At 41.3% G+C, this 25,701-nt stretch overlaps 1 protein-coding gene across 2 annotated transcripts in view; it reads left to right on the top strand.

Annotated features, from left to right (window-relative positions):
* Positions 1–25,701, top strand: part of LOC139737778 (glycogen synthase kinase-3 beta-like) — a 73,290-nt gene that overhangs the window by 29,705 nt on the left and 17,884 nt on the right. The window contains exons 1-2 of one of the 2 annotated variants that reach the window (XM_071648452.1): positions 9,839–9,977; positions 24,335–24,528. In XM_071648452.1, the coding sequence (XP_071504553.1) occupies positions 9,839–9,977; positions 24,335–24,528 (333 nt within the window). Of the gene's footprint in view, positions 1–9,838; positions 9,978–24,334; positions 24,529–25,701 lie in introns of those variants that run through there. The other variant, XM_071648453.1, reaches the window with a different exon arrangement.

The raw sequence follows: 25,701 nt of genomic DNA, 5'->3' as shown, positions 1-25,701 counted from the left end.
ATAATTAGTCCTACTTTACCTGTTATGATTAAAAGACTGACATTGAGTGTAATGACTGTAAAAAACTCTTAAATAATCTTTAATACTGAACAGATCCCCACCCTGTCAACTGTGAAAAGATTAGTTAGCCAGCATAGTCAAATTTTATGCGCACCTGTTTGGCAGCGGTTGTTCCCGGCAACCAGAAATCTTTACCAGAGCATTGCCATCATAGCAACAACAACTGAACCATCAAACTAGATGAATTCAAGATGTATACATGCACAAAAGTATATTACAATATAAAGCTTTGTATTACAATGTCCTCGAGAGGGGATCAAATTTAACAATAAATAAACTTGTCAGCCTTTCCATTTAGAGTTGCATATTTGCATACTAATGTATAATATATGTAAAAGTGTAAATACTGTAGATGGATGTATTACAGCTTGGCTTTCTATGTGGTGGTTTTACTGCATATTCCTCCTCGTTTTGTGCTCACTGTGTACATCTAGTTCAATCACACTCACAAATGGCACAGGTGTGTATGTAAACAAAGAGCAGTAGCTCACATTTTATCATGTTTGCGGGTAGGGGGAAGGAAGAAGTGTGAGCAAACTCGCTCTCCAGATAGCAGTCGGCAGTGACTCAATTGGTGGCCCGTGCGCCCTCTCTCAGTCATGTGACCCCTACTGAATAAGGATGATGTGTTTAATGTAGACATGAGTTCTTGCAACGCTTACTGTACTTGGCCCTGTCAGTTAATATCCACTCACAATATTAGAGAAAGTTTTTTTTTTAGGTAACATGCACGTGTATACTCTCAGAAACAATGTTAAGAACTACAGTTTAGATCTGACTTGGTGTTATTTAATGCAAGTATGCACTAGATGCAGCCATTGCAAACATAGCTCTCTGATTTATAATTTTTGTCTCGAAAAGATCAAACTGGAATGGAGTAGCTATAATAATTCCATAGTTACAAAGACAGGCAAAGTAGAGATACCAGCAGTCTAGCTGGAAATCGTAAAAATGAAGCCAGAGCATTACTGATGGAAGGCATTGCCTCTTGCTTGATGAATGGCTATGCAGCTCATCTTTTTCTTGTCTCGCCTCAGCAGATTGATTATGTTGGCTGCTTTCTTTTGCATGCCTGTGAAATTTGACGGATGTGATAGCGACACTTTGTTTAATAATATATAATGATAGCTTTTCTGATGATTTTGTATTGTCCGATGAAATGCGTTGGTTTTGCAGAAGAGATTCTCTAGTCTTTGTGTTGTTTGACCAAATCTGATAATTCTCCAGCTTCAGATGAACATGTTTTTAGGTTTTGTTTTGTTTGGTGTGTTTCATTGTCGTTGTTGTTGCTGTTTGTGTTGTTTTTGTTGTTGGTGGTGGTGGTGTTGTAGTTGTCGTTTGTTTGTTTGTTTGTTTGTTTATTTGTTGTTTTAGTTGTCTTTAATTAGAAAGCATTCTCTACTTTCAATGAAGTCCCTGCTTTCTACAAGCAGGCCTGCCGCTGGAGTTGACAACCAAATGAATGGACTTTGTACTGTTTACACGATACCGCTGTCAGATCGAGCCGAAGTTTGACATCGTTTGCTTAACCGAAATTCGGCGCGAGGGGAAAGGGGCCTGGAGATCACGGCTTAAAACACTCAGACCTTTGATCGAGTCGTGTTTGCCAATTATCTAAACCGTGTCACGTGCACCAGAATCGCATGTCACCGCCACTATACCTCCGGCCCGTGGCTCCTCGGTAATGTTCAACTTTGGCTGAGTGTTCCTTCTCTAGAATGTGTCAAATTGATATATGTGGTATATTTTGTGCAACTTCGAGAACATGAAAATATCTTGCACATTTTTAATTGTGTCAGAGCTGTTATAATTCCTACAGAAACCAGTTTTGAACAGATATTGACTACACCTTTGTGAAATCCCAGCTATCCCTTTTAACCCGTTGAGGACAAGTCCAGAGTATACTCGGGCAGATGTCTATGGGAAACGCATGTTGTACCGAAATCAAACCGTCCTCATCAGGTTATGTTGATGAATAATACCCCATGTGGGAAGTGTGCAACATTCATGATTTTCCATAGTGAAAGAAAGTGTTTAAAAAATGCCAATTTTAAAATTGAAGAAAGAGAGTGTGGGCAGTATTTGGCATCAAAGTGAACTGATTGGAATCAATTCAATCCAGCAATTCTCAATATAGTGCTGCTTTTTTCTTTTACCGTAAATTCTTACGGTAAAATCTTTATAATAGCCAACTAATTGCATTACGCCAAAAGATGGCGTACAGGTTACAGGTTCTACATGTACCTTTTGAACTTGTGCTGAAACATAATCCTCTAAAATTTAAAGATAAAAAGAAAACATGTCCACCTCTATATGGGTGGATTTTGTATTAAAAAAGAATAAGAAGAAATATCCTCAGTCACAGCTTGTTTATTCTTAATATCAAAAGTGATGTTTTATAATGCAGCAAATCGGTTGTCTATTTAGAGGGATCCATATTTACACATGAACAAACTTTTGGCAAGGAAACAAACATTTAATTAAGCGGTTTATAACTGTATGTGTCTATTGTGTGTATGTGTTGAAATCATTGCATACTGTACAGTGTACTGTATACGTACATTCAGTGCTGTGACTTGGCAGGGCCATAGACATAGCACATGTCATCTCCCAAGGGGCTGCAATGCACATGCAGGCATGTCTATTGCGTAATAATTGTTCTGCCTGAGAGCCCGCCCCCGTTGCTATGGTGCATAGCCCCCATGCACCTTGCCTACATGTACCAGACAGCGTGGCAGGTGATACTTCATTGAGAGTGGTTTCCTTGCGTACACTCCTGCTCCGCTGAGTTCCCATTGTGTCTGCAATCGATTGTGGTAGTCTTTTTCCCTTTCCTATTTGAATTGTTTTTCTTTGAAAAGCTCTGCTTTAGCCATTCGAAGTGGATAAGCATGAACTAGCACAAAAGTTGTCACAGTTGTCAATTGTCACAGAGGCATCATCGTGAAGCTGTTGAAAAAAATCAGCCACTTGTTATTTGTCAGCAAGCAGCCATGTCAATCATAGATATGATCTCAACCTTGCAACATATGCAAACTGTACACTATGATGTTTTGTTTACATAGATACCATATTTTCATCAATGCGTAATTTGATTCTGGCAGAGTGGAGTGTAGCTTCTGATATTGATAGAAAGTCTGTCAGCCATGTTGTTTCAACTTTCCACTTGTGAAACTCTAATTTCCATTGGTAATCTGAGCCGTAGATTCTCCTGGTTCTTTGAACAACAATCAGTAGAAGGTGTTTTTATCCTGAAAATAGTCTGTACAGACACTTTGCAAATAGTTAAGTGTTTTTGATGTGTTGCCAGAGCAACCTGTAATGCTAGTGATCTGTAAGTACCTAACATTTCTCAGCTTTGGGAAGTATGTCAGAATCTGAAGGGGGAAAATTTGGACAGGTAAAAGAATATGTATGGTACAGTGAATAGTGAAACTGTTTCATTTCAGTGAAACAAGAGCTCAACTTCAGAGAAGGCTCACATTTGCCTATGAATAATGCACGTTAGCAGTGAAACCGGCACTTGCCTTAAAACCACATCCTCAACTGCCAAGGGAAAGTACCGGCGGACAGGTCACGAATGACAGAAGAGATTTTGACGAATTTGCCGTGTCATCCTCTCGCCTGTCCCCGCAGACCTCGGCAGCACTGCTCCCGTTTTTCCAGCAGAGAACCCATCCCCCATCCCACCCTCGCCCCCTCCCCCCCCCCCCCCCCAACACACACACTCACTCTCCCTTCACAAGGTGTTCCTTGTTACGAGGAAGCAGCCATGTCAGGCCTAATAAAATCGCTGGGCACCTGAGGGGTTTTGATACTGCAGCATATCCCCAACTGTCCCCGGCTTCCGGAGATGGCCGGGCCGATGGACATGGCACATACTCACTTTGTAGCCCCCTTAAAAGGATCTCACCGTCTGCCGCGGAAGTGACTAGACAAAAATGTGCACTACCACTATCTATCTATACATTATGTGAACAATTCAAACCATACTGGAGCTGAGGGAGCTTAACTTTTAGATTATTTCAGTGTCCTTTACAGTGTCATCAAAAAAAGAACACCAAAAAAAAAAAATGATGATATTTTGCGATAATACCAAGCCGATCATGTGACTATCATATCAGAGGTTTCCTTTGCTACAGCTCACATAGGCCTACTTAGTTTTATTCATTTTCTTTCTAGCGTTTTATTTTTAATATTACAGTAGATTTCCAATGTCCTGTGCTAAAAGTTGCATGATTTCAAAAATGTAAATGTGAATAGTCATACTTGTGAATGATACAATGGAATGTGTGATTATGATGAATACTGCATAAAAAGTATATTGAATTGACCCACATTCTGGAAAGCATGCAAAGCAGACGTTATCCCAGATCCCCAGAGAAACAAGACGTTATTACAAAGGAAATTGATCTCTCTCTTTCATTTTTTTTCTTTTTCTTTTTTTTTTCGCTATTTGTGAAAATATTAAAGATCAAGAAAGGAGATGTCCACAATCCTTGTATGGTTGTGTTGTTCAAATCAAACTAAGTCTGTAGATTATGTGGGACCCAATGACACATAAAACCTTATCTCTTCATTTCACTGCAAACAGACTTAAGTGCCATGTAGAGTCATGATTTCACATAGCATAGCATAAACTATAAATCAAATGCCTGTATGATTGGTACGGTTACTGCACGTGTTGTCGGTTCTTTATGACACATGACACATAATCAGTTCTTTGTGACTCGCTATGAAATACTGAACAAGAGGTGGCATTTTTTTTTTCTCTTTCGTCTTCTTCTTCTTTTTTTTCCTTCTTTTTTTGTGAGAGAGAAAGAGGTGTACAATGTGTAGGGGGTAGTTTTCTGTATCTTGCTTTCAATAAGTTTATGTGAAAAACGATGGGAATGGAATATTCACGTCTTCCATGTACAGCTCATGGAGCTTTACTCCCGGTTGGGATGTCATTTTGCAGGTGATATCAGATTGCTGTTATTTATCAGTTGGTGAGGCTGACGATCCAGGCCAACCTACTTACATTATTGACTAAAGTCTATGCATTTCTCATGAGTTAGGATGCTTTAGCCCATGTGCGATGAGAAACCCTATCCATTTGTTACCATAACATCACGTGAGATGTGCTGGGTAAAACAGCAGTAGTCTGACTTCAGCAATTTTCTTCCAGTTTTTCATTCAAAGTCCTTGATTCACTAGATTGAAGCAAACTAGACAATTACAAATACACTCCATCCTCGCCGTTTAGAATGGGACCTTAGAAAAAGAGCTCCCCTCCCCTCCCCCCCCCCCCCCCCCACACACACACACACATATGGGGGGATTCCAACAGCCATCTCCTAGGCAACGAACAAGCCCCACCTTCTCTGGACAAGAGTTGTGTGTGTGCGTGTAGGGAAGAGTGCAAATACCCATACAGGGACTGAGCACAGAGTTCCCCTCAAGAGCATGGGACAATGTGTGGATGTGCACACAATACACACACACACACACACACACAGAGCATAGCATGTTACAGGCACACCAACTAGGACAACATGACTATCACATGCCTAGTACGTGGTACTCAATAGAGTGCAAGCACAGGGCATTATTGCCCCAGTGTGGTGCAATGAATGGGGGGGGGGGGGGGGGGGGGGGGGGAGAGACAATGCTGGCAGTGACTAAAGTGTAAACCTGTACCTCACAACTATTGTTCCCCATGGACCCATCATCAACTGACCCCTTTGTCATTATAGATTACTGAAGGGCAAAAGGCATTATCCAGTGATTTCAACAGATTACATGGTAGAGTAAGAGAGGGGGGTAGGGGGAGGGTAGGAAAGGGGGCCAGGTTACCCATGCAAAGACATGGGCAGTTTAGGGTTGTGGGGTATAGGCCTATACGAATCTATAGCCTCAGACAATTGTTGTCATTGGGTTTATTCGGTGCGAACTTTCAAAGAAGACTTTAAGGGCATCCAGCCTTTAGTATGCCAGCTTTTTGTAATTCTACGGCTACATGTACCTGTGTATTCTCTTAGCAATATTGCATGAGTTTAGAATATATGTATTTAGATACATTTCTGCCCTTGTCAGATTTGATTTTCTCACAAGCCCAGTATAACCTGCATATTAGTAGAAACAGGGAGGTGTTAACTACTCAAGTACCCACAAATTTTGTATAAAAATATGCAGAACACTTTGGCCAGTCACTTTAAAGGACAAGTCCACTTTCATATGCATAAGGATTGAGAGAATGCAGCAATATTAGCTGAACACATTGGTGGAAGTTTGAGGAAAATCGGACAATCCGTTCAAAAGTTATGAATTTTTAAAGTGTCTGCGCAATCACCGCTGGATGAGAAGACTACTACGGTGTATGATGTCACATGCGTACAACGATATAAAGAAAATAAAAAGAGAATTTCACAAAACTTTACTTTTTGAATAAAGTGCACATTTCTTTGACTTGTTACTGACGTATGTTTATAGGGGTAATATTATTCCCCTGCCTCCCGAAAGAGAGAAGTTGAGTGTTCTTTTGTTATGCGAGAAAATGGAAATATGTTGAATTTTCTTTATTCTTTCTTTATAAAGTTGTACACATGTGACATCACAAGCTATAGTAGTCTTCTCATTCAGTCGTGACTGAGCCAACAGAAATTTCAAAAATTCATAACTTTTCAACGGATTGTCCAATTTTCCTCAAACTCTCACTGATGTGTTCTACTAATATTGCTGCATTCTTTCAACCCACATGTCTATGAAGGTGAACTTGTCCTTTAATCTGAAAGATTTCTCACTCAAGTGCTAGACTTTTGGAAACACAATTTATGCATAAATGTGCAGAAGATGGTTAGATGTTAATCTTTTATGAGATATTGGTATTCTTCTTTCTTTCAAACCTGGGGTATTTATTAGGAAAGAGTTCCTTATGTCCCCCCCCCCCCCCCCCCACCAACAACTTGCACAAAATAAACAAATCATCATTCCCCCTTACTAATAATAAACTAAATAAAGGTTATGGGAAGTCTTCCCATAAATGGCATAACCTTTATTTAGTCCATTATTAGTTTTTTAAAAAATAGCAATCTATCCATTTTGCGCAAACTAGTGGGGGGGGAACTCTTTCCATTTATTACAAGAGGGTTTGATGAAAACATGAAAGGATTTGCTCACACCATATTACCACCAAGTTCCATACAGAAGTTTAACACTTCTTCTCGTAGCTTAAGATTGTGAAAATCAAGAACCAGCTCTTCCTTGGTCTTGATATCCAAACTCTCGGGAAGAGCGGCTTTGAGCATGGAACGTCAAAGCCAGTAAAATGCTCAAAAACTGTGTAAAGCATTCACTTGTCAAGCTACAGAACCTACACATGAATTTGCACAAATTGTGAAGAGATTGCACTCTGAACACCTCCCTGGTAGAAAGGGATTTCAAGAGGTGTGAGTGATAGACACTCAAGCAGATCAGAAGGATTTCATCTCATGGCCTTGATGGAAGACTAGCAAGCAGGGCTTTCAAGGACAACAATAAACAACAACAAGGACTCTTGTCCACAGAAAGAGAGCTCAATGGATGGATTTCTGACCTTGTTGGTGGTTTCTATAGCTAACTGTACATGTATTGAGTTCTAGAGCTTGGATAAAAGAATGAAAGAAAAGGCTCCTTGCAGAAGCAAACTGGCCATTGGGCGGTGCAAGGATATTGATAGATCGATGCTTCAAAAGTGCACACTCTGTGGTTAACAATGGCAGCCTTGCCGTATGTTCCTCTTTTGTGTTGGGGAAATGTGTCTGCAATCTGTATAGAACACCGTAGAGGTCACCCCCAGCTGTGTACATGTGTGCAGCTACATTATGCTTAGTCCCATATGTTCAAATTGATGTTAGGCTCTACCGTAGTGCAGACCATGGAGTAATGTACAGCTTTTACAGAAATTTTTGAGTCTGTCATTCTAGCCTGTCCACATGTCGTTATTCCTGAGACTCGAGAGAGACGATGAGTTCTAGATAATGTGATTGGTGAGGAATGCATCTGAAGTATGCAACCAGGTACCGGTACATTGTCTTCCTGCTGAGTGGATTTCTGGGTATGTCCTCATTAAGCATTTCGCTAATGGGAAATTTGGGGGGTACTCTGGCTGTCACTAGAGTGTCAGCACAGCTGTGGCATAGAAAATGAATCACTACAGATGATCTGATTGATTCATCCTCAAATTGGCAACATCCCTTGGCTGCGGCCACCCATGTCAGAACAAACCCACACAAACACACACACACACACACACCACATGCATACATACATGCATGCACGCATTCCTATACACCACATACCTGCAAATGCCTTCATGCAACTACGCTGTTCACTCATTACCAACTGAACTGGAAATACTGCCCCTTTTTCCCCCTCTCTCCCTCCCCCTCTCTCCTCGCCGATCACATGCTCAGCATGCGCGCACTGTGAAGTATACTTGTCTCTCTCTCGCACTCGAGTACCACAGGGGGAGTGCCCTGGTGATGAACCAACAGATAGTGCCCTACTCGTCGAGGACATAACAGCTCTTCCTCTCATTGTCTCAGCCACTTCCAGATGATAAACACACGTCGGCCTGCCTTCACAATAGAAGTGTTCGTGCATTGTTCAGCGAGCATAGAGTCCAGGCAGGACATAGAGAAGTGTAGGCCTACAAATTGTATTAATTGGACAGATTGCATTTGGTCCGTCCATAGAATGTATTAAAAGCAAGCTTGCATCCAGGTGTGAGCTCACTCCAGCTGTTTTTGTGCCAAGGGAGATTAGGGATTCTCGACATTTTAACACTTAACAGGTCTTTTGCTCTGCAGTTGGGCGAGTTGCTGGCCTGTCCTGTTGGAGTCAGTGGAGGCAAGCTGCTGGGGTGATTCGTCTGGATGTGCACATGTTCTGGAGTGTGATTGACAGCGAGTAACCGGATCCGCTCGCACTCGCTCAGCTCCTTTCCCTTACCCTGTGCTATCGAAGACAGCCCAAACTCATTTCCAGTGCAGATCCAATTGATTTGGTGTGGACAGCCGCGACACATAAACCGGCTCTGCCTGTGTGAGCTTCATGCCCGCCAGCTCACACGTACTACTATCATTGCCAAGGGTATTGCGGGAGGAGCAAAATGACAACCAGCTGCGGCTTTCGTCTCCCAAGGATTACTATGCTGCGGTAAATGTCAGCGAAGCGAGGTTGTCAGTTCACTCGGCAGGTTTAATACAGCAAGCCACTTGAACTTCAGCCATTATTGCATCACACAGGAGCAGTTGTATTTCTCCTCTGTACACGCATTTGCTGCCGTGAAAGAAACGCACACTTTCAATAGACCTCTGGAGTGTTCAAACTTGCAGCCACATTGCAAGCACTGACGGTATCCACCACAGGTTTTGGAAACCCCCTGTTAACAATTGACAGGTTTCTGCCCTAAGAGGTCCTACAGATATCTCTCAACTTGCCAGCAAATCCCCGGTGGAGAGTTCTCTGATCAGGCATTGAGTCGCTATTATTCATGTTGATCTTCCCTGAGGGGTGTCTAGTGTCTGCTTGAGACTGTTGGAACACTGCTTTCACTTCCTGAACAAGTATGCCCTAGCACTGCGCCAGATTTTTGTGTGTGTACTGGTACTTTTAGAACGGTGGAGTTATACCAAAACTACTTGGATTTATTCGTAAAGCTCACATTGTTTCATCGCTACCATCTCAGTGAATTCGCCGTGGTCTCTAAGGCTTCCCTTTCTCCTCTTCCAGTGGAATTGTGTTGTGTTCCAGGATGTGCACGGTAGAACACCCAGCAGGTGGGGAGTGGTCGTCACGGAGACGCCCCGTCTCTTCCTCCTACAGCAAGATCGTCATGCCACGCTTGTCCTCCTCCAAAATCTTGCCACCACCAAGCTCATCAAGGTCTTCTCGTAGGTTGAATTGCTATCCATCTAGTGCACATAGTAATAATGATATATGACACATTCATATTGCGGCATCTGTTTCATGCGGCTATTCCGAGGCGCATTGTGAAGAAGTAGAAAATACAATATACCATAGACAAATCTATAAACTTGTGTTGAGCAATTGAGCTGTGTCACTAAGCTATAAACTGTATGGTCCAGTCCTCTCACACTCCTCTCTTCCCGAGTCGTGTTTTCGCACACAAAAGTTTGCATTCTTACCAATTGCTTCTACGTAACTATGATGTTCTGAGTTGTTCATTTCTACTGTACATTAAAAAGCTGCCCAAGATTTAAACTTGAATATAAAACATTGATAGACAAAAGTGCTACACTCGTACCATGTTCTATTTTGCAACACCCCTTTACACAACGAAACAGTGAAATCATCCTTTATTATAAAAAAAAAATAATGATAATGACAGGCCTTGAAATAGGATTTTGGAGGGGCAAGGCCATTTAGAAAAGGGCACTTTTTCCAAGAGGCCAGCCATTAAAGGGCACTTAGGTCAGTTAGAGGGGCACCAAGGCCACATTGGAAAGGGCATGTTGGGTGTTTATACGTGATGTGAATGCCCCATAGAGCTGTATGCTATCGACCGTGCTGCTACACTCCAGCAGCGCACGCGCGCACAAGATCTCTCCACAGCAGACGACGTTAGGCAGTAGGCCATACGCAATACGATGTAGGTTCTGTAATACAGTACGTTATCAACGCATACACCACGCTCGCTTTGGAGCACTTCCGGCGCCATTTTGCTTTGAGCATGCGGGCATGAATGCAGAGCGAGAGAGATGGCAATGCTCGCAGCCGTCCGACAGGCCTGGCATTTTTTAGCATGGCTTGCGACCACTTGCTCCGGCCCGCCGCTGCCTAGCTAGTAACTCTATGGCCGCTGCGCTGCGGAGGCAGTCGGGACGGTAAAAGCCGGTCGGGCGTTCATGTATGTACACGTCGTCTCGTATCTCGGAAAGATACTTTGAGTTTGAATCAGATATATTGGGACGCGAGTGAACTGAAGGTATGATATTTGAGATCAGGAAAGTTGTTCAAGCTTATTAAAGTGTAGACTTTGAGAAAGGGCATATTATACGTCATGAATAATAACTTTCATTCTAACAGGGCACCACGGCCACAAGAAAAAGGGCACATTTTTTTTGGCCGTAACTTTGATCAAGGAAAAAAAGGCATTGCGGCCAACGAGAGGGACACCGACGGCCATGGCCGTCGGTGGCCGTCGGTTAATTCGAGGCCTGTAATGATAAAAAGGAGAAGTAGTATTTCTAGTTATTTACACTGTAATCAATACATAAATATAGCTTGTGTGGTATTTTACATCACTTTCTATTTTTTGAAAGATAAGTCTCTCTGCACTGTCAAAGGGCTCACGCAGTTGAAATGTGAAACCGTCAAACCTGTCTTTTAGCCGCCATCCAAGGAAGAGCAAATACTGTAAAACATGATATATTCGCGGCATGAAATTTTCGCGAATTGCCACTGGCGTTCAATGCATGTAGTGTAGACAAAAACTTTCGCGTGCATTTTAATTTCGCGAATTTTGGCGCTCGCGAAATTCGCGAAATTAAAATGCACGCGAAAATTCCTCGTTTTACTGTAGTGGCCACTATAGACTGGTTCTCTAACATGCTTCTTCTCTTGGAGGGAATTGTTTTAAAGGACAAGTCCACCTTCATATACATGTGGATTGAGTGAATGCAGCAATATTAGTAGAACGCATCAGTGAAAGTTTGGGGAAAATTGGACAATCCGTTCAAAAGTTATGAATTTTTAAGGTGTCATGCACAGTCACTGCTGGATGAGAAGACTACTAGAGTGTATGATGTCGCATGCGTACAACGATATACGGGAAATATAAAGAGAATTTCACAAAATTTTACTCTTTGAAAAAGGTGCACATTTCCTCGACTTGTCACTGACGTATAATGTTAAGGGTAATGTTATTCCCCTTGCCTTCTGAAAGAGGGAATTGAAGCGTTCTTTTATTATGCGAGAAAAGTGAAAATATCTTAAATTTTCCTTATACTTCCTTTATATCGTTGTACACATGTGACATCACAAGCTGTGGTAGTCTTCTCATCTAGCAGTGACTAAGCAGGAACTTCAAAACTTCATAACTTTTAAACAGATTGTCCGATTTTCGTCAAACTATTGCTGATGTGTTCTATAAATATTGCTGCATTCACTCAATCCACATGTCTCTGAAGGTGAACTTGTCCTTTAAGTGGTCATAGACAGCAGGTGGTTGCTATAGACAGGTGGTTGCTAAGACAGGATTAACTGTAATTGGCACTGTACGATTAGCAAAAAAAAAGAAAAAAAAAAACTCTTCTGTAGGGAGCGTGTCTGCTCCAGTAGGCCTTATTCAAACAATTGTATAATTAGCACAGTACCCAGGCAGGTTCATGCCTTTGCCCTTGCTATTCATTTTAGAGAACAAGCTTACTGTATTCTGTCAGCACTAGACAATGCACATCGTGTAACTCTTCAGTGTTACAGTATGCATGCAGCGAATTACAATCGTGATCCATTGAAATTGCGCTGCAACAAAACAAATAGCAGAGTTCAAAAAATGCAAATGATGCGGCACAGGTGAGAATCACATGGCTGAACGAATTGGGTGACACAAAGGCACAAAAATCAGATAATTGGTTTCAGATCTGCCTACTGAAGGTTAAGCCTTTATCATTTATCATATTAAAGAAGGGTACACACATACTCTATTCAATGCTTCAGCAATTTTTGTTCAAAGGGCTTGTTTGTTTTCTTCTAGATGTATCTTATCAATCTGCAGCGAGGTCAGAGTTCAGTGCTATTGTTTACTGTGTTACATGGAAACATGTTGAGACTTATCTGTTACGAGTCGATATGTGGCACTTTGTTCCTCTTTTGGACACTGTATATTCTATGCAGACGTGTAGATTGTCGTGCCCTTTCTAAAACGGGGAAAAAAAGACCTACACACACTATGCATAATCATGCACCAGCAGCATAATGCTTTTTCCCTTTATAAGATAAGCACTTATTAAAATATTTGTTGATTTTCAAGAAAGATGAGAAATTTTGCATTTTCTGCAGAAGTATTAAGCCGGTACAAAAGCATGTCAACTGTTTTCTGTTTCTTTTCTTTGACATGGTGCCGTAGATTGACACAAATAAAGGCTCCATCGAGATTGACGGGTATATTTGCATACTGAGTAATTTCCTGGCATTTCTAGAAAGTTATGACGGGTTATGGGGTGGCGATTTGGAGTTACATGTGATTACACATCTCAAGAAATATAAAGGAAACTGGTGCAGAATAATTTACAACTCCTTGTACAAACACATTGCACTCATTATACATGTATGTGCATGTCTGTTTATGCACAAGTTCCTCTTTTCATTGAATGCATTCCTTAAGTTTTCCATGGCTGAACCAATCTTGCCAGTGCACTTGAATGTGTGTTAACATCAATTTTGTAGTTAACTGGTGAATGTAACAATCTTGCACACTCGTGAAGATCCAGTAGTGTGAGGATTCGATGATGTCCTAGTTGCATACATCTACATTCGCTGCCCGCTGGGGTACATTCGAAATCCATGAATATCAGCAGTCACCAAATATGGGCAATGAGGCATACACTCATTGGTAACGGTCGATTCCAGTCTAAATTCTTCAGCTGTGTGCATACTTACAAAGACATCAGTGAAGAAGCTGTACACAATTTCTTACAGAGAATCTTGAATTTTTGCAGGGACGGCCGTCACTTTCCACATTTGGTATCGCCACTTTATCGGGTCTTGGATAATGAAAATATAGGTTTGTTAGGGAATTGTTATCTGAAGAAAATATTGATAATCCAGGCCAGGGACCTTTAAGAATGTGTTTGATTTTGTGTTGGGGTGGTTTCTTTTTTTAATCTTTGTTTGAATATGATAGTCTACCTGAAGTGAGGCTATTTGAAGAGTGATTTTGAAGTCCACTAACCTCCTCCTGGCCTCCCTGACCAAACATTACGAGAACAGCTGCCCAGCCGTGGAGTCTCTGCTTTGTTTTTGTCTGGTTTTGGTGTCTTCAGAGCCTCAAGGTGTACAACATTTGCTAAAAGCAAATGTACATCAGGGTAATAAGAATTGGCTTAAAACTTAGTGTACCTAAAAAGTGATGGATAGGAGGAATGCAGTATACATCTACTGTTGTGTCCATGGTCTTGATTAGTTATTTGAGTTCATATGGTAAATGAATTGAACTCATTCTGCTCTTGACAGCCCGAAATTTGGGAAAGGAAGTGTTGAGTATTATCACAGCAAATGAAAACTCTAGATCTAGATGAAAGATTTATACTTTATATGAAGATAAGTGCTGTGTTCAGTGTTTTAATGAAGAGATTTTTTCCATTGAGTTGTTGAGCACAGAGAGTCAAGCCTTGTCGAAGTTGAGTCTTATAAAGTGCGGCAACTTCTATTGCTGCAATGACCTAGATTTCGAGGCTGATGCCATGGTAATTGTAATTGATTAAAGTTACTTTGATAGTAGACATCACTTTCAGTGAGGGATGGGGGTTGGGGCAAGTCTTGGTGATGTTGTGTCTTCACTTGCAACCCAGAAAAAAACCCTTTTACTTGTTAATGCCCCCGGCCTTCTGAGGTCCCCTCGCTAGCAGGTGACCGTTGGCCGATACTTCCTGCGGAAAGCGCCCGGGGGCTAAATTGGGAAGAGACGATTGAAGACGGGGCTCCACGCTGTCACAAAATGAAACGCAAGATATAACGCTGTAAAAGCTTGAGAGTTTTACATTGTCTGCGATATGTTCTTTGTACGGTGTATGATAGAAATTACAAAACACATTTACTGTGTGCTTAAGATACATGTACAATGTAGATATTCTGAGCTCTAATAGGCAACATTTGTCATACACTCTACTCTTAAGCGTGAGATAAGGAGTGTGTATTATCTTCTTTTCATGCAGTTTTACACTGGATCCAAAGTGCTCATGTCTTGAAGTGTATGCAAACCATTTTCCCTCTTGTATACGTTTTTCTCTGGATCCTGTCGATTAGAACTGGGTGATCAACAACTGACCGTTGCCGACAGTGGTATCACCCAGCTACCAGTTTCTGACTGTGAGGGATGACCAGTGGGTGTATTTGTTCAGCAATATTTTGTGAAGTTTTATGTAACTGGGCCTAAACCTTGATATAGCCAGTGCCATAATTACCACATACAGTACCCTGCAGTACCGACAGCGAATTATTTTCCACGTATCCGCGAATGTTTGCGCATTTTTGCGCATCGTTAATTCGCGAATATTCGCAAATATTCGAGTGCCAATATATATATTTGTTCTTTTTTATGTCATGTCCTTGTATCATTGTTTGTACAGAGCACCGAAATAATCTGTCTATTTTTATAACTATGATTGTAAAACATGTGCAATTCAGCCTTTGGCTGCCAGATATGATTTCTAATAAAACCTGTTCAATTCAATTCAATTCAATTCAATATCAAGCGCCAATTATTTGCGAATATTCCCGAATATTTGCAAATGTGCGATTATCGAATATTTGGAAATATTCCCGAATGTTCGCATGGAAAATAATTCGCTGTCGGAACTGTAAAATATCATTATGGGCTGCAGAAAAGATCACACACAATTACCATTTGCCAATATTTCCCATCATGAACAACTTTTACTTCAAAATCAACAAACAAGACTATATGGATTGGCAATTTAAGTCTTTTGTGCTTCGTTTATTCTGTTCTTCTGGATGAGCAAATTTTCTCTCCTTCAATCAAGCTCCCCTTTTAGTTGGAGTACAACAATGACTCCCGGAGGTGTCAGTGCTTGTGATGAACTATTTTTTGATACATGAAAGAATAGAAGCATTATTTATTCAGCGTGATACATGCGTAAAGAATAGAAGTGTAAGTTATTCAGCGTGAGGTGACAAAGTCCAGGCATAGTTCTGTTATGCACCGTTTTCATCGTCTAAATTTAGCTCCCCATCATCCCAGGCAGGAGGCGAGTTGGAGAAGGGAGAAAGAAAAAAGGGGGGAAAGAAAAAGAGCCGAGAAATGGCCAGCAGGGAAGAAGCAGGATGGATGGCGAATTGAATCGACTTTCTATTGAGTAAGAAGCGCGTGTATCAACTCCCCGAGTTTCTGTGTGATGCGCTGACGTCAATCGGCAACTGTTCAATTGCCTCACTGCCGCCACGGCGCTCTTTGCCGACAGCCGCGGCAGCGTAGGGTTTGTAGTAACGATGCCTCACTCTCCCCCTCTCTCTTTTTTTTTTTTTCTACCTCTCCCCCTCCCATTGCCCCTTCCCTCCTCCTTCTCATCTCCCCTCCCCCCCCCCCCCTTTCACTCTCTGGCTTTTTCCTCCATTATACCTATTTCTCTGTCCCCTCAGATGAAAGAGCAAAAAATGTGACTTTGCCGCTGCTCACAGAAGTAGAATTCCACTCCAACTTGTGTGTGATGATGCACGCAGCTGCCAGCTTCATTAAAAATGGCTTGCATTTGTGGTATACCTCAGAAATCAGAAATACCTCACCTTGGTTTGGTCTACGAGATGTCCCATGTGTGAACATAAAAGATTGCAAGTAGAAGCTTTATGACCACACGTCAGCGTGCGGCGCGTAAACGTGCACTCATCTTGTGCTTTATCATTCAAGTATCATTTCACACCATTCACATTACAAACTCTTTTGTCCTTTTCTGCCAGTAAAGTGCAGCCCACTTGCAGGTGTATCAAAGCACCGGCCTTTGCACATGGGAAGCGTTATGACGTCTCTCACTGCGATGGAGAATAAATTTGCAGTTTCGATTCTCGCCCACTGATGGCGATGCTTTCACCTTTTAGCGATTAGAAAGTGCATCAAGAACAGGCCATAAGCAAGTGGAAGAATTGTAATCGTGATTGGTTGGTGTAATCTGTATGCCTCGCACCTCCTTTAATTCAGTATAAGTTGCAATTCATGCCAAGTGCTCTTTTCTTCTACTCATTAGTGATTCAATGCATTATTTCATTAAGAAGATAGTATCAACGTGTGTTTGTGAGTACTGCTGTTGGGAAGACATTTTCCTAAATCCTAGTGTGTTGGCAGATGGTGAGAGCTTTCTATCTTTAATGAGAGAAACTCTCCTACCGTGACCCCTGTTCTTCTTCCACCTGGAGGACAATTTGTGTTCATGCAGAACTTAATGAAGATGTTTTAGATCAAACAGTGTCTTCTCATGACACTGTCAAACAAAAACATTGTGCAATTTCTACCTTTTCTTCCACTTTTTTACTTTCTCGCACTCTACACAAAGAGAGTTTCCAGTCACCATCACAATCACTGTGAATACCTGTGTTTCGAACCACACAGGTAATTTCAGTGAACTGGAATCATGATCTGAATTTCTCTTCCAGCCTTGCAAACGAGAACTACTCATTATCTTGATGAGTAGCAGCAGCAAATGGCACGTGTCTAGCTTGACGGGTTCTAAATTTGGCGCTGATAGGCCTCCCGACTTGGCATCTTTTCAGGCGGACAAGAACAACAGTCTGTAAGAAGAGTATCTCCACCCCCTCCCTCCAAGTGTTGCATTGGTACATTTGTACAATCGTCTGACCCATCGCAAGCTATTTTTAACGCACATCCGATGGCCACGTACCTCGTAATTGAATCAGTGATTCATAGTTGGGTGAAATGACAACCAGAAATGGTTGTAGTAACGATAAGATCCGAAGTCAGTACCCCAAAGCGAGGGGGAGTGTGATTTTTTTTTTCCAGGTCATATCGCTAAATGTCTGACCAAGGACACGGCTGACCATCTTTCATTAACAGGAGCGCGCCTATGAGGTTGTTAAATCCTGATAAATTGCCTATCAGATGCTCCGATCAAGGGGGTGCGTAGAGCGGCGTGCTAAAAATATCTCATTATGCATCCAAGCGGCCTTCGGTTCCTGGATTCTACTTTGCATCCTGAATATGTCGATCCATGTCTTTATAAAGTCCTTACATAATATGATAAAAATCTCCAGTTGACTACATGTAGCTGTCATAGTGATAGATTTTTCCTCTGAGGTCAAATGCAGCTTAAAATAGGTATGTTTGTGTTGTTTTGGTTGTTTGTTTGTTTTATTGCATAAGTCAATAAAATGAGCCCAGAAGACCTAGACCCTTCTACAGCAATGTGTCAGTACTTTAATATTAAAGGGATGGTATAGTATTTGTGGAGATGAACATTGAGCTTTTAACTTTTTGCAAGTTTAAAGAAACCAGTTACAAATGTATGAAGTGTTACAGGGCATAACATTCTGAGGGGAATTCAAAGTTTATTTGATGAAAATCGATATTGAAAATGGCTGAGGTATCCAAAAACATAGTAAATCAAAGTGATCCTAATAAAAGATGGGTCCCACATTTTCTTGGTATTGCTTTGTTTTGGATATCCCAGCCATTTCAAAACCAATTTTCATCAAATAAACATTAAATTCCTCTTTGGAATGACATCCTCTTTCATATTTCATAAGAGGTTCCTCGTTATCTTAAAAAAAAAAAAGTCGGAAACTTGAAGAGCTAGGTCTCAACCAAAACTATACCATCCCTTTAAATATCTAAAGTTGTTGTGTACAAGTTCTACATCCCTCATCACCTGTTCTCTTCCATCAATCACTTGATAGCACGATTTCCTTGCTGTAAGAGAAACAAAGAAGGATTGTAACCCGTTGAGGACGGACTGATTTTGCTACAATATCCACTTCCCATAGACACCTGCCCAACTACTGTTAAAGTGGAAATTTTCGAGGTGCTGAAATTTTCGCGCATTTCGCGCAACCAGAAGCTAGCGCGAAAATAAAAGCACGCAAATATTTTTGCTTGCCATTCATGTAAATTGCAGTAATTGATCTCTTGATTCCACAGAATAAAAACATGCGAAACTCTTCTTCATCGGCCGAGCGCGACAAATTAGTTGCGCGAAAATATCCACTTTTACAGTATACTCGGGACTTGTCCTCAGCGGGTTAAGCAGTTAAGCTGTTACAATATTTCATTTTTGTATTATGACCTGACTGCTCAGCAGCAGTGGTCGTGTCCAGAGTCAGCGATGCCTGGCCAACGTATTCCCTTGAAACTAGATTTTGGTGCAAGCTACCTCCCCATGAACATATCGTTTTGCTTTTGGATTGTTGTTTTTGGTTTTGTTTTGTTTTTTTTTTGATCATTTTTGTTTTTTTGTTTTTTTTTTGTTTTTTTTTATCCAGGTCACTTAAAATGCATGTAAATGCACACATTTCCACATCTCTGTTTGATGAGATACACTGTAGGTTTCAAAGTCATTGAGGAAGTAGTCAATGAACATTAAGATATTAAAATGATTCTGTGATGTTTTAAAGGCAGCTGTTACACATAGCCTGTAAACAGGAAAGTTACTGTGGGTTTTTTTTTTTTAAAGAACACTTTCAAACACTACTGCATGATTTAAGGTTGCCAGTTTGAGGTGCTCTATTCATTGATGATTTCATAACATTTTGTGTAATTCCTAATCCTTGATATGAATGGCATTTCTGATTTGCGCTTTTGACATAGCCAATCATTTCGTTGTTCTTCTATCTATGAATTTTTATCAATCATCATCACCCCCCCCCCCCCACCCCTAAAAAAAAAAAAAAGTTAGTGCTGTAGACATATTATGCTTTAGATCAGACCAGGAATGGCAGTCTTTGATACGCAATCATGATTTTATTAAGTAGCATTAGACCCGTAGTTACAATGGGGCACCTGTGCTTTGCCATGTTGGGTTGAGTGGGAGAATTGCGGAGGAGTCAGCCAGTCAAAACACAGGAAGCGCTGTGTCGCAGGTACACCGTATGATTCAGACCAAGACTGGTGAAAGAGCCGTAAGCTGAAAAACAAATGTCTGGTGTTATTTATTTTATTTCTTTTTCAGGAATGTCTTGTACAACCTGTTCCAGCCAAGAGCAGTTAGGATGGCCAAGTTGGTTTTAAAATAGCAAGAGTTTTCAGCATTTTAGGCTTTGACCGCTCAATCGGCGACCAGTTTAAGTGGCGCTGTGTTTCGGAGCAGCAAGTTCATTCAGCACGTTCAGTAGCAGCCCCCCTCCCCCCTTCAGTACGAACTCGTGAGCCCAGAGGTCGTAGGTGATCTCCACTTGAATCTTTGAACAGTTTTGTTGGTTACTGCTTCAATTAGGCACTCAAAATGTAAGGGTGTAGCCACTATTCACCCAGGACTGATTTTTTGAGGACTATGATTGTAGCAGTGGGTGTAGTTTACGCAGTACAGGCTGTTACAAGCTTGTACAAACCGGCTTGCCCTCTCACCCAGGGACATCTAGAATTTACCGTTGGGCAAGTATAGAGAGTAGGCACTTGCCTGTCAAATTTGTAACAACACTGTAGCACTTGATTTTATTTAGCATTTGTCCGATTTGCTGAAATTTTTTGTTTTTCTTTGTTTTTCTTTGTTTTTCTTTCCTCTGCTTTTGTTGCACATACACAGGGTAGCCTCCTGTTCAGGGGAAATTCCCGTATAAGTAGGCATGCAGAATATTATGTTTGGTATGGGATGGGGGGAAAAAAGAGGAACTAGGCCGGTTCAGGGCTGTCGTCGTCCTTGGTAGCGTGAGGGTGAGGTTTGAAGGGGAGTGAGGCATCATGGGAGATGTGGGGCATCGTGGGAGTTTCCTGTGCCCCCTAGCTGTGCCGTCTCGCTCCCTTGCTGACCGACCAGACACCGCTTCGCTTGACCCAAATACATAGAACTCGCGAGCTGGGAGACTTCCTGTAGGCAATCCATGTAGAAACTTTTTCTTTTGTCTTGTATTGTGCTGTTTCTGTTTTGTTTGCTTTTTTACCACATGGAGTATGGTCAAGATATGTGTATATTATGTCTCGGCTTCTGAGCATCTGTTCTTCTGTTGTTGAGGTCTTTGGCACGTTTGATTGTAAGAAGATTATGTACAATGTAGGTCAGATGTTCAGATTGTCAGATGACGCTTCATTTTCAGCTGCCTAGTTGTCAGTACTTAAAAGAATCACTATGATCTCATGTCAGAAAAGGTTTTTCATTGTTTTGTCCATGCTCATTGATTACTGTAAATCAAGATCTATTCGTGGCAGGTTATTTCACAAATTGGAGCAGACAGCCTTTTTCGCAGCATGGACTTTTCACAAATTGCCACTGGCATTCAATGCATATACAGTGGCATAAACAGGAACTGTCATATGCATTTAATTTTGTGAATCTTGGCTCTCGCAAAATTCAAATAATTAGAATGCATGCAAACATCTGACTTTACACTAATTTTCTTTTCTCTCTGCTCTCTGTGTGTCATGTGCAGTGTGTGTGTCTGTCTGTCTGTCTGTCTGTATTTGTGCATGTGTGTGCATGTTCATGTTCATAGCAAGAAGAGAATAGTGATGTAAGTTATAGCACAGTGGCATTGTAACAATGGACATGATTACATCCTCTTGAGGTACTCCTCAGAGGAGTCTTGCTAGACCACATTTGACTACCTACTGAAACACGTGACATCAAAATGAACACATCGGTCTAAGGTAATCAGAAACTGAATTATGTGACTACCTACTGAAACACGTGACATCAAAATGAACACATCAGTCTAAGGTAATCAGAAACTGAATTATGTGACTACCTACTGAAACACATAACATCAAAATGAACACATCGGTCTAAGGTAATCAGAAACTGAATTATGTGACTACCTACTGAAACACATGACATCAAAATGAACACATCGGTCTAAGGTAATCAGAAACTGAATTATGTGACTACCTACTGAAACACATGACAGCAAAATGAACACATCGGTCTAAGGTAATCAGAAACTACAGCTGTACATGTGATTATGTGACTACCTACTGACACACAGTATACGTACATAACAAAATGAGCACATCGGTCTGATGTAACCAGAAATTATGTGTATTTTGTGACTACCTACTGAAAGTGAAACATCTTACAACAAAGTAGATACATCAGTTTATAAAAGTAACCAGAAACTATGTAGATTTTGTGACAACCTAAAACATATACTGTAACAACAAAATGAACACATTGGTCTGAGGTAGCCAGAAACTGTGTGAATTGTGTGATTTCATACTGAAGCACAGTAGGCCTACAAGCTGTACATAACAACAACAAAAAAAATGAACACATTGGTCTGAAGTAATCAGAGACTCAAAGTGAATTACTGGATGTGTCTACCTGCACCATGTACTGAAACACTGGTACATATAATGTAGCAGCAAAATAACACATCAGTCTGCAGTAAGCAGAAACTTTGTGAATTATGTGACTACCTACTCAAACACTGTACATTACCACAAAATGAACACATCGGTCTGAAGTAACCAGATAGGGCCTACTACATGGGAAATGGGCAGATGGGTGCGTGGCAAAACACCAGAAAGGGAAATTACTGTATCTAGAGTCTGCATCAGTGTGGTACTCTTTAAAAAAGTACAGGACCGTGCTTAATTGTGGGACGTGAGGCTGGCCTGGCCTTCGCGATCGCTCTCATCTTCACGTGCCGGGATGCGAGACGTCAGCATGTGTCCAGCACACGCCGTGTGCATCACAGCGGGAACCCCTGCCATTCGGCTCATGTCTTGGGAAGCAGGTTAATGAAAGTTAGTGGAGGAGAGCAGCAGTCATTATTTGAGGGTGGGGCAAACTTGGGATATCCACATTGCTCTGCATGTTTAATTCAATCTCCTTGTTGTGCACTCCACAGCATCACACATGGAGTGTGATGAATGTAACTGTAACTGGTAGCAAGTGCACCAAGATTTGGGCAAACATTCTGATGAGGTTTCTCCCCCCCCCCCCCCCCCACACCATTTTTTCCATCTCCTATGGTCAAAATAGGATCGTTTCAAAAGATGCAGAGTAATGTACAGTACAGTGTATCAATACTGGCATGTTCACATGAAAGGAAAAGCAAAAATATCGTCATTTGAGAATGATAAGGGCGTTAAAAGTTGCCACTAAAGCCCTAGTGTTCGAGGCATCTTAACGCCCTAACCATTCTCATCCGAGAATACATAGTTGTGCATTGGCTTGAACATCACAACTACTGTGATTTGATGTTCGTGTTTTGGACTTCAGGTACCAATACTCTCTTCAATATAGACATGATTGCAAGCAGTGCGTATGGACAATATCAGAGGATGGTGGAGAAGGCTTCAGAAAGTGCCCATGTGCTTTTTTCATCGGACAGGCTCTGCTCCCAGCGATCGTGAATGGTGAAGTCGTTGCTCGGGCATTTTGTAAATGGTCCCTTGCAGAATCCATTCACCGGAGCTCACAGCTCTTCGGTAACAATCGTGAAAAAACCATCAGACGGGGGTTTAAGTCGGCTGCGAAATGCGTCGCTAATGAATTGCTCGTTTGGCGATTGCAGCTTGTGTACACACACTGCATATTAGAAATACTTGAGTCGCTGACAGAGGCAAACAGAGAAACTTTAAAGCCTGTGCTACTGTTCGTAGTTTTATGCCCAGCTAGCCTCTCCCACGCAAATTATGCAAATTCTGATTTGTTTCCATGTTTTCTAAACGTAAATGGGTGGGCTGTTCGTTTTCCCTGGATGCACCTCCTACAGTAATCTCTGTTCCCATTCCCGCTGAGCCATTCTATATGGCAAGAGATAGCGTCTTCTCCCATGTGCGTCATACCGGTTGCGTAATGACCGCTCCGGCCATTAGCATGTCATAACATGCGCTCGTTACATAGTCTAGATGGATGGCCCATTGTACGGCCATATTCCTAAAATTTATCAAGCTTCCATCCAGGATACTGTATGAAGAGAGTGTTCTGTGGGTTACAAGCTGTAGTATCAGATATCCCAGTATCATCTCAAGTATTGGACCAACTGATTAGTGACATTTTGAAATTGTGGGCTTGGTGTTGATGTACAGTGCCTTTGATGTGTACAGCGTGTGATGTATGATTCATGTTAGTTTATATGAAATCAGTCTCTAAAACCTAAGAGGACCGTGTAGCTGGCATGAAAAAGTAAAGAACAGAAGGAAACACTTATGACAGAGAAATTACTTCTCTTCACTTCAAGCTATTTTTCATTTCTGTGTCTGTGTACTTGTGTGCATTGTCAGCTGCATATTATTTAGGTATTTCTCTGTCTATTCATTTATTCATTTATCTATCTATCTATTCAGGTATTCATTTATTCATTTATCTATCTATATATTTAGCAATATATTTATTTCAAACAGACTGTATTCCTCACATTTTCCCTCTTCCTCAATTCTCGTCCGCTGCAGGGGACAAAGATAGCAGTAAAATCACATCGGTCACGGCGACGGAGGGACCCCCGCCCGACAACTCAAAAGAAATCTCCTACACGGACACGAGGGTTATAGGCAATGGCTCCTTTGGGGTGGTCTACCAGGCGCGCATGGTGGACACGGGCGACTTGGTGGCAATCAAGAAAGTATTACAAGACAAGCGGTTCAAGGTAAGTCACGCCCGCCATGTTCCGGATTCTGCGTCGTAATTTTGTGCACCATCTTGTCTTGTGCAGTTTACAAAAAAAGAAAAAAACTGTCAGAAAAAAAAGATGTGAAAGTGCTAGTGACCAGTCATTATACTTAATCTAATGACAGATCATTGGCAGAATTATGTGTTACGCAATGATAATGCCTGGTCACATGTACGCTCTCTTCCAATCATTTTATTAGGATCTGCTTTCAAATATAATTTTATGATATATACCAGTAGCTTGGTAGATTATGATTGATAGTATTGTTGTGGCTTCCTATAGTTTGACAGTGCCAGATTGGCTGGCCTTCAACAGTCTTCAGACTGTCGTGAGTGAAATGTAATGATGATAGTTTATTTCATCACATGACATAAGACAGAAATGGCCAGTCTATTAGCATATTGAAAATATGTGAGATGTTAGACTAGGTTTGTTTGGTTTTATGTAGTGCAAACATTGAATTCACACTGTTTAGGGAGATCTCAAGTTGTTTGGTGTATTGTTGTTCAAACACAGAAAAAAAATAGATCAAAACCAAAGACAATTGATTAACCCTAATCAGTGGGCTTTTTTGGCCATTATATCAGCCCCCCCCTTCATTGATTGATTAAAATGGATATACTATCAAAATGTTTTGCCTTCTCCGAGGTATTTGGGCTCTGCACTCAGAACTCCTGACCAACCCCTTTAAGTGAACTCTGTGAGGTCGATGGGGGTTGGGGGGCAGGTCGTGTGGTTTTGACAGTGAAGGCACAACGTCATTGATAGCCAGATAATGAGTCATTTCGTAGGCCCAGACTCTCCTCAGATTCCCAGGTGGGTAGGATATGTTTAAAGGGAACATCCGTCTATGGCAGGCCTGGTACAGTATTCATATCCAAAGTTTTCATCCATGGGGACCCATTTAAAGGCACAAATCAGTATGAGAACAGGTGGTAATAAGCTCAGATACAGTGTATAATATGCTTGTGTGGCACAATCTAATTTCAGCATTTAATTTTATTTCCAGATCAGAGATGATATGCGCTGATTTTAATGAATACTATGTTATGATGTACATATTCTTCAAACTAAAAAGTTTAAACAATCCTTTTTCATCAAATTCATGAAATTCCTCCATCGAGATGTTTTCATTGCAACTGACAAATT

Source organism: Diadema antillarum, unplaced genomic scaffold (assembly GCF_040938485.1).
Source record: "Diadema antillarum isolate AM-2024a unplaced genomic scaffold, OU_Dant_1.0 seq00000704_RagTag, whole genome shotgun sequence".
NCBI lineage: Eukaryota > Metazoa > Echinodermata > Echinoidea > Diadematoida > Diadematidae > Diadema > Diadema antillarum.
The sequence above is the reverse complement of the archived record's forward strand: the minus strand, read 5'-3'. Positions and strand labels throughout refer to the sequence as shown.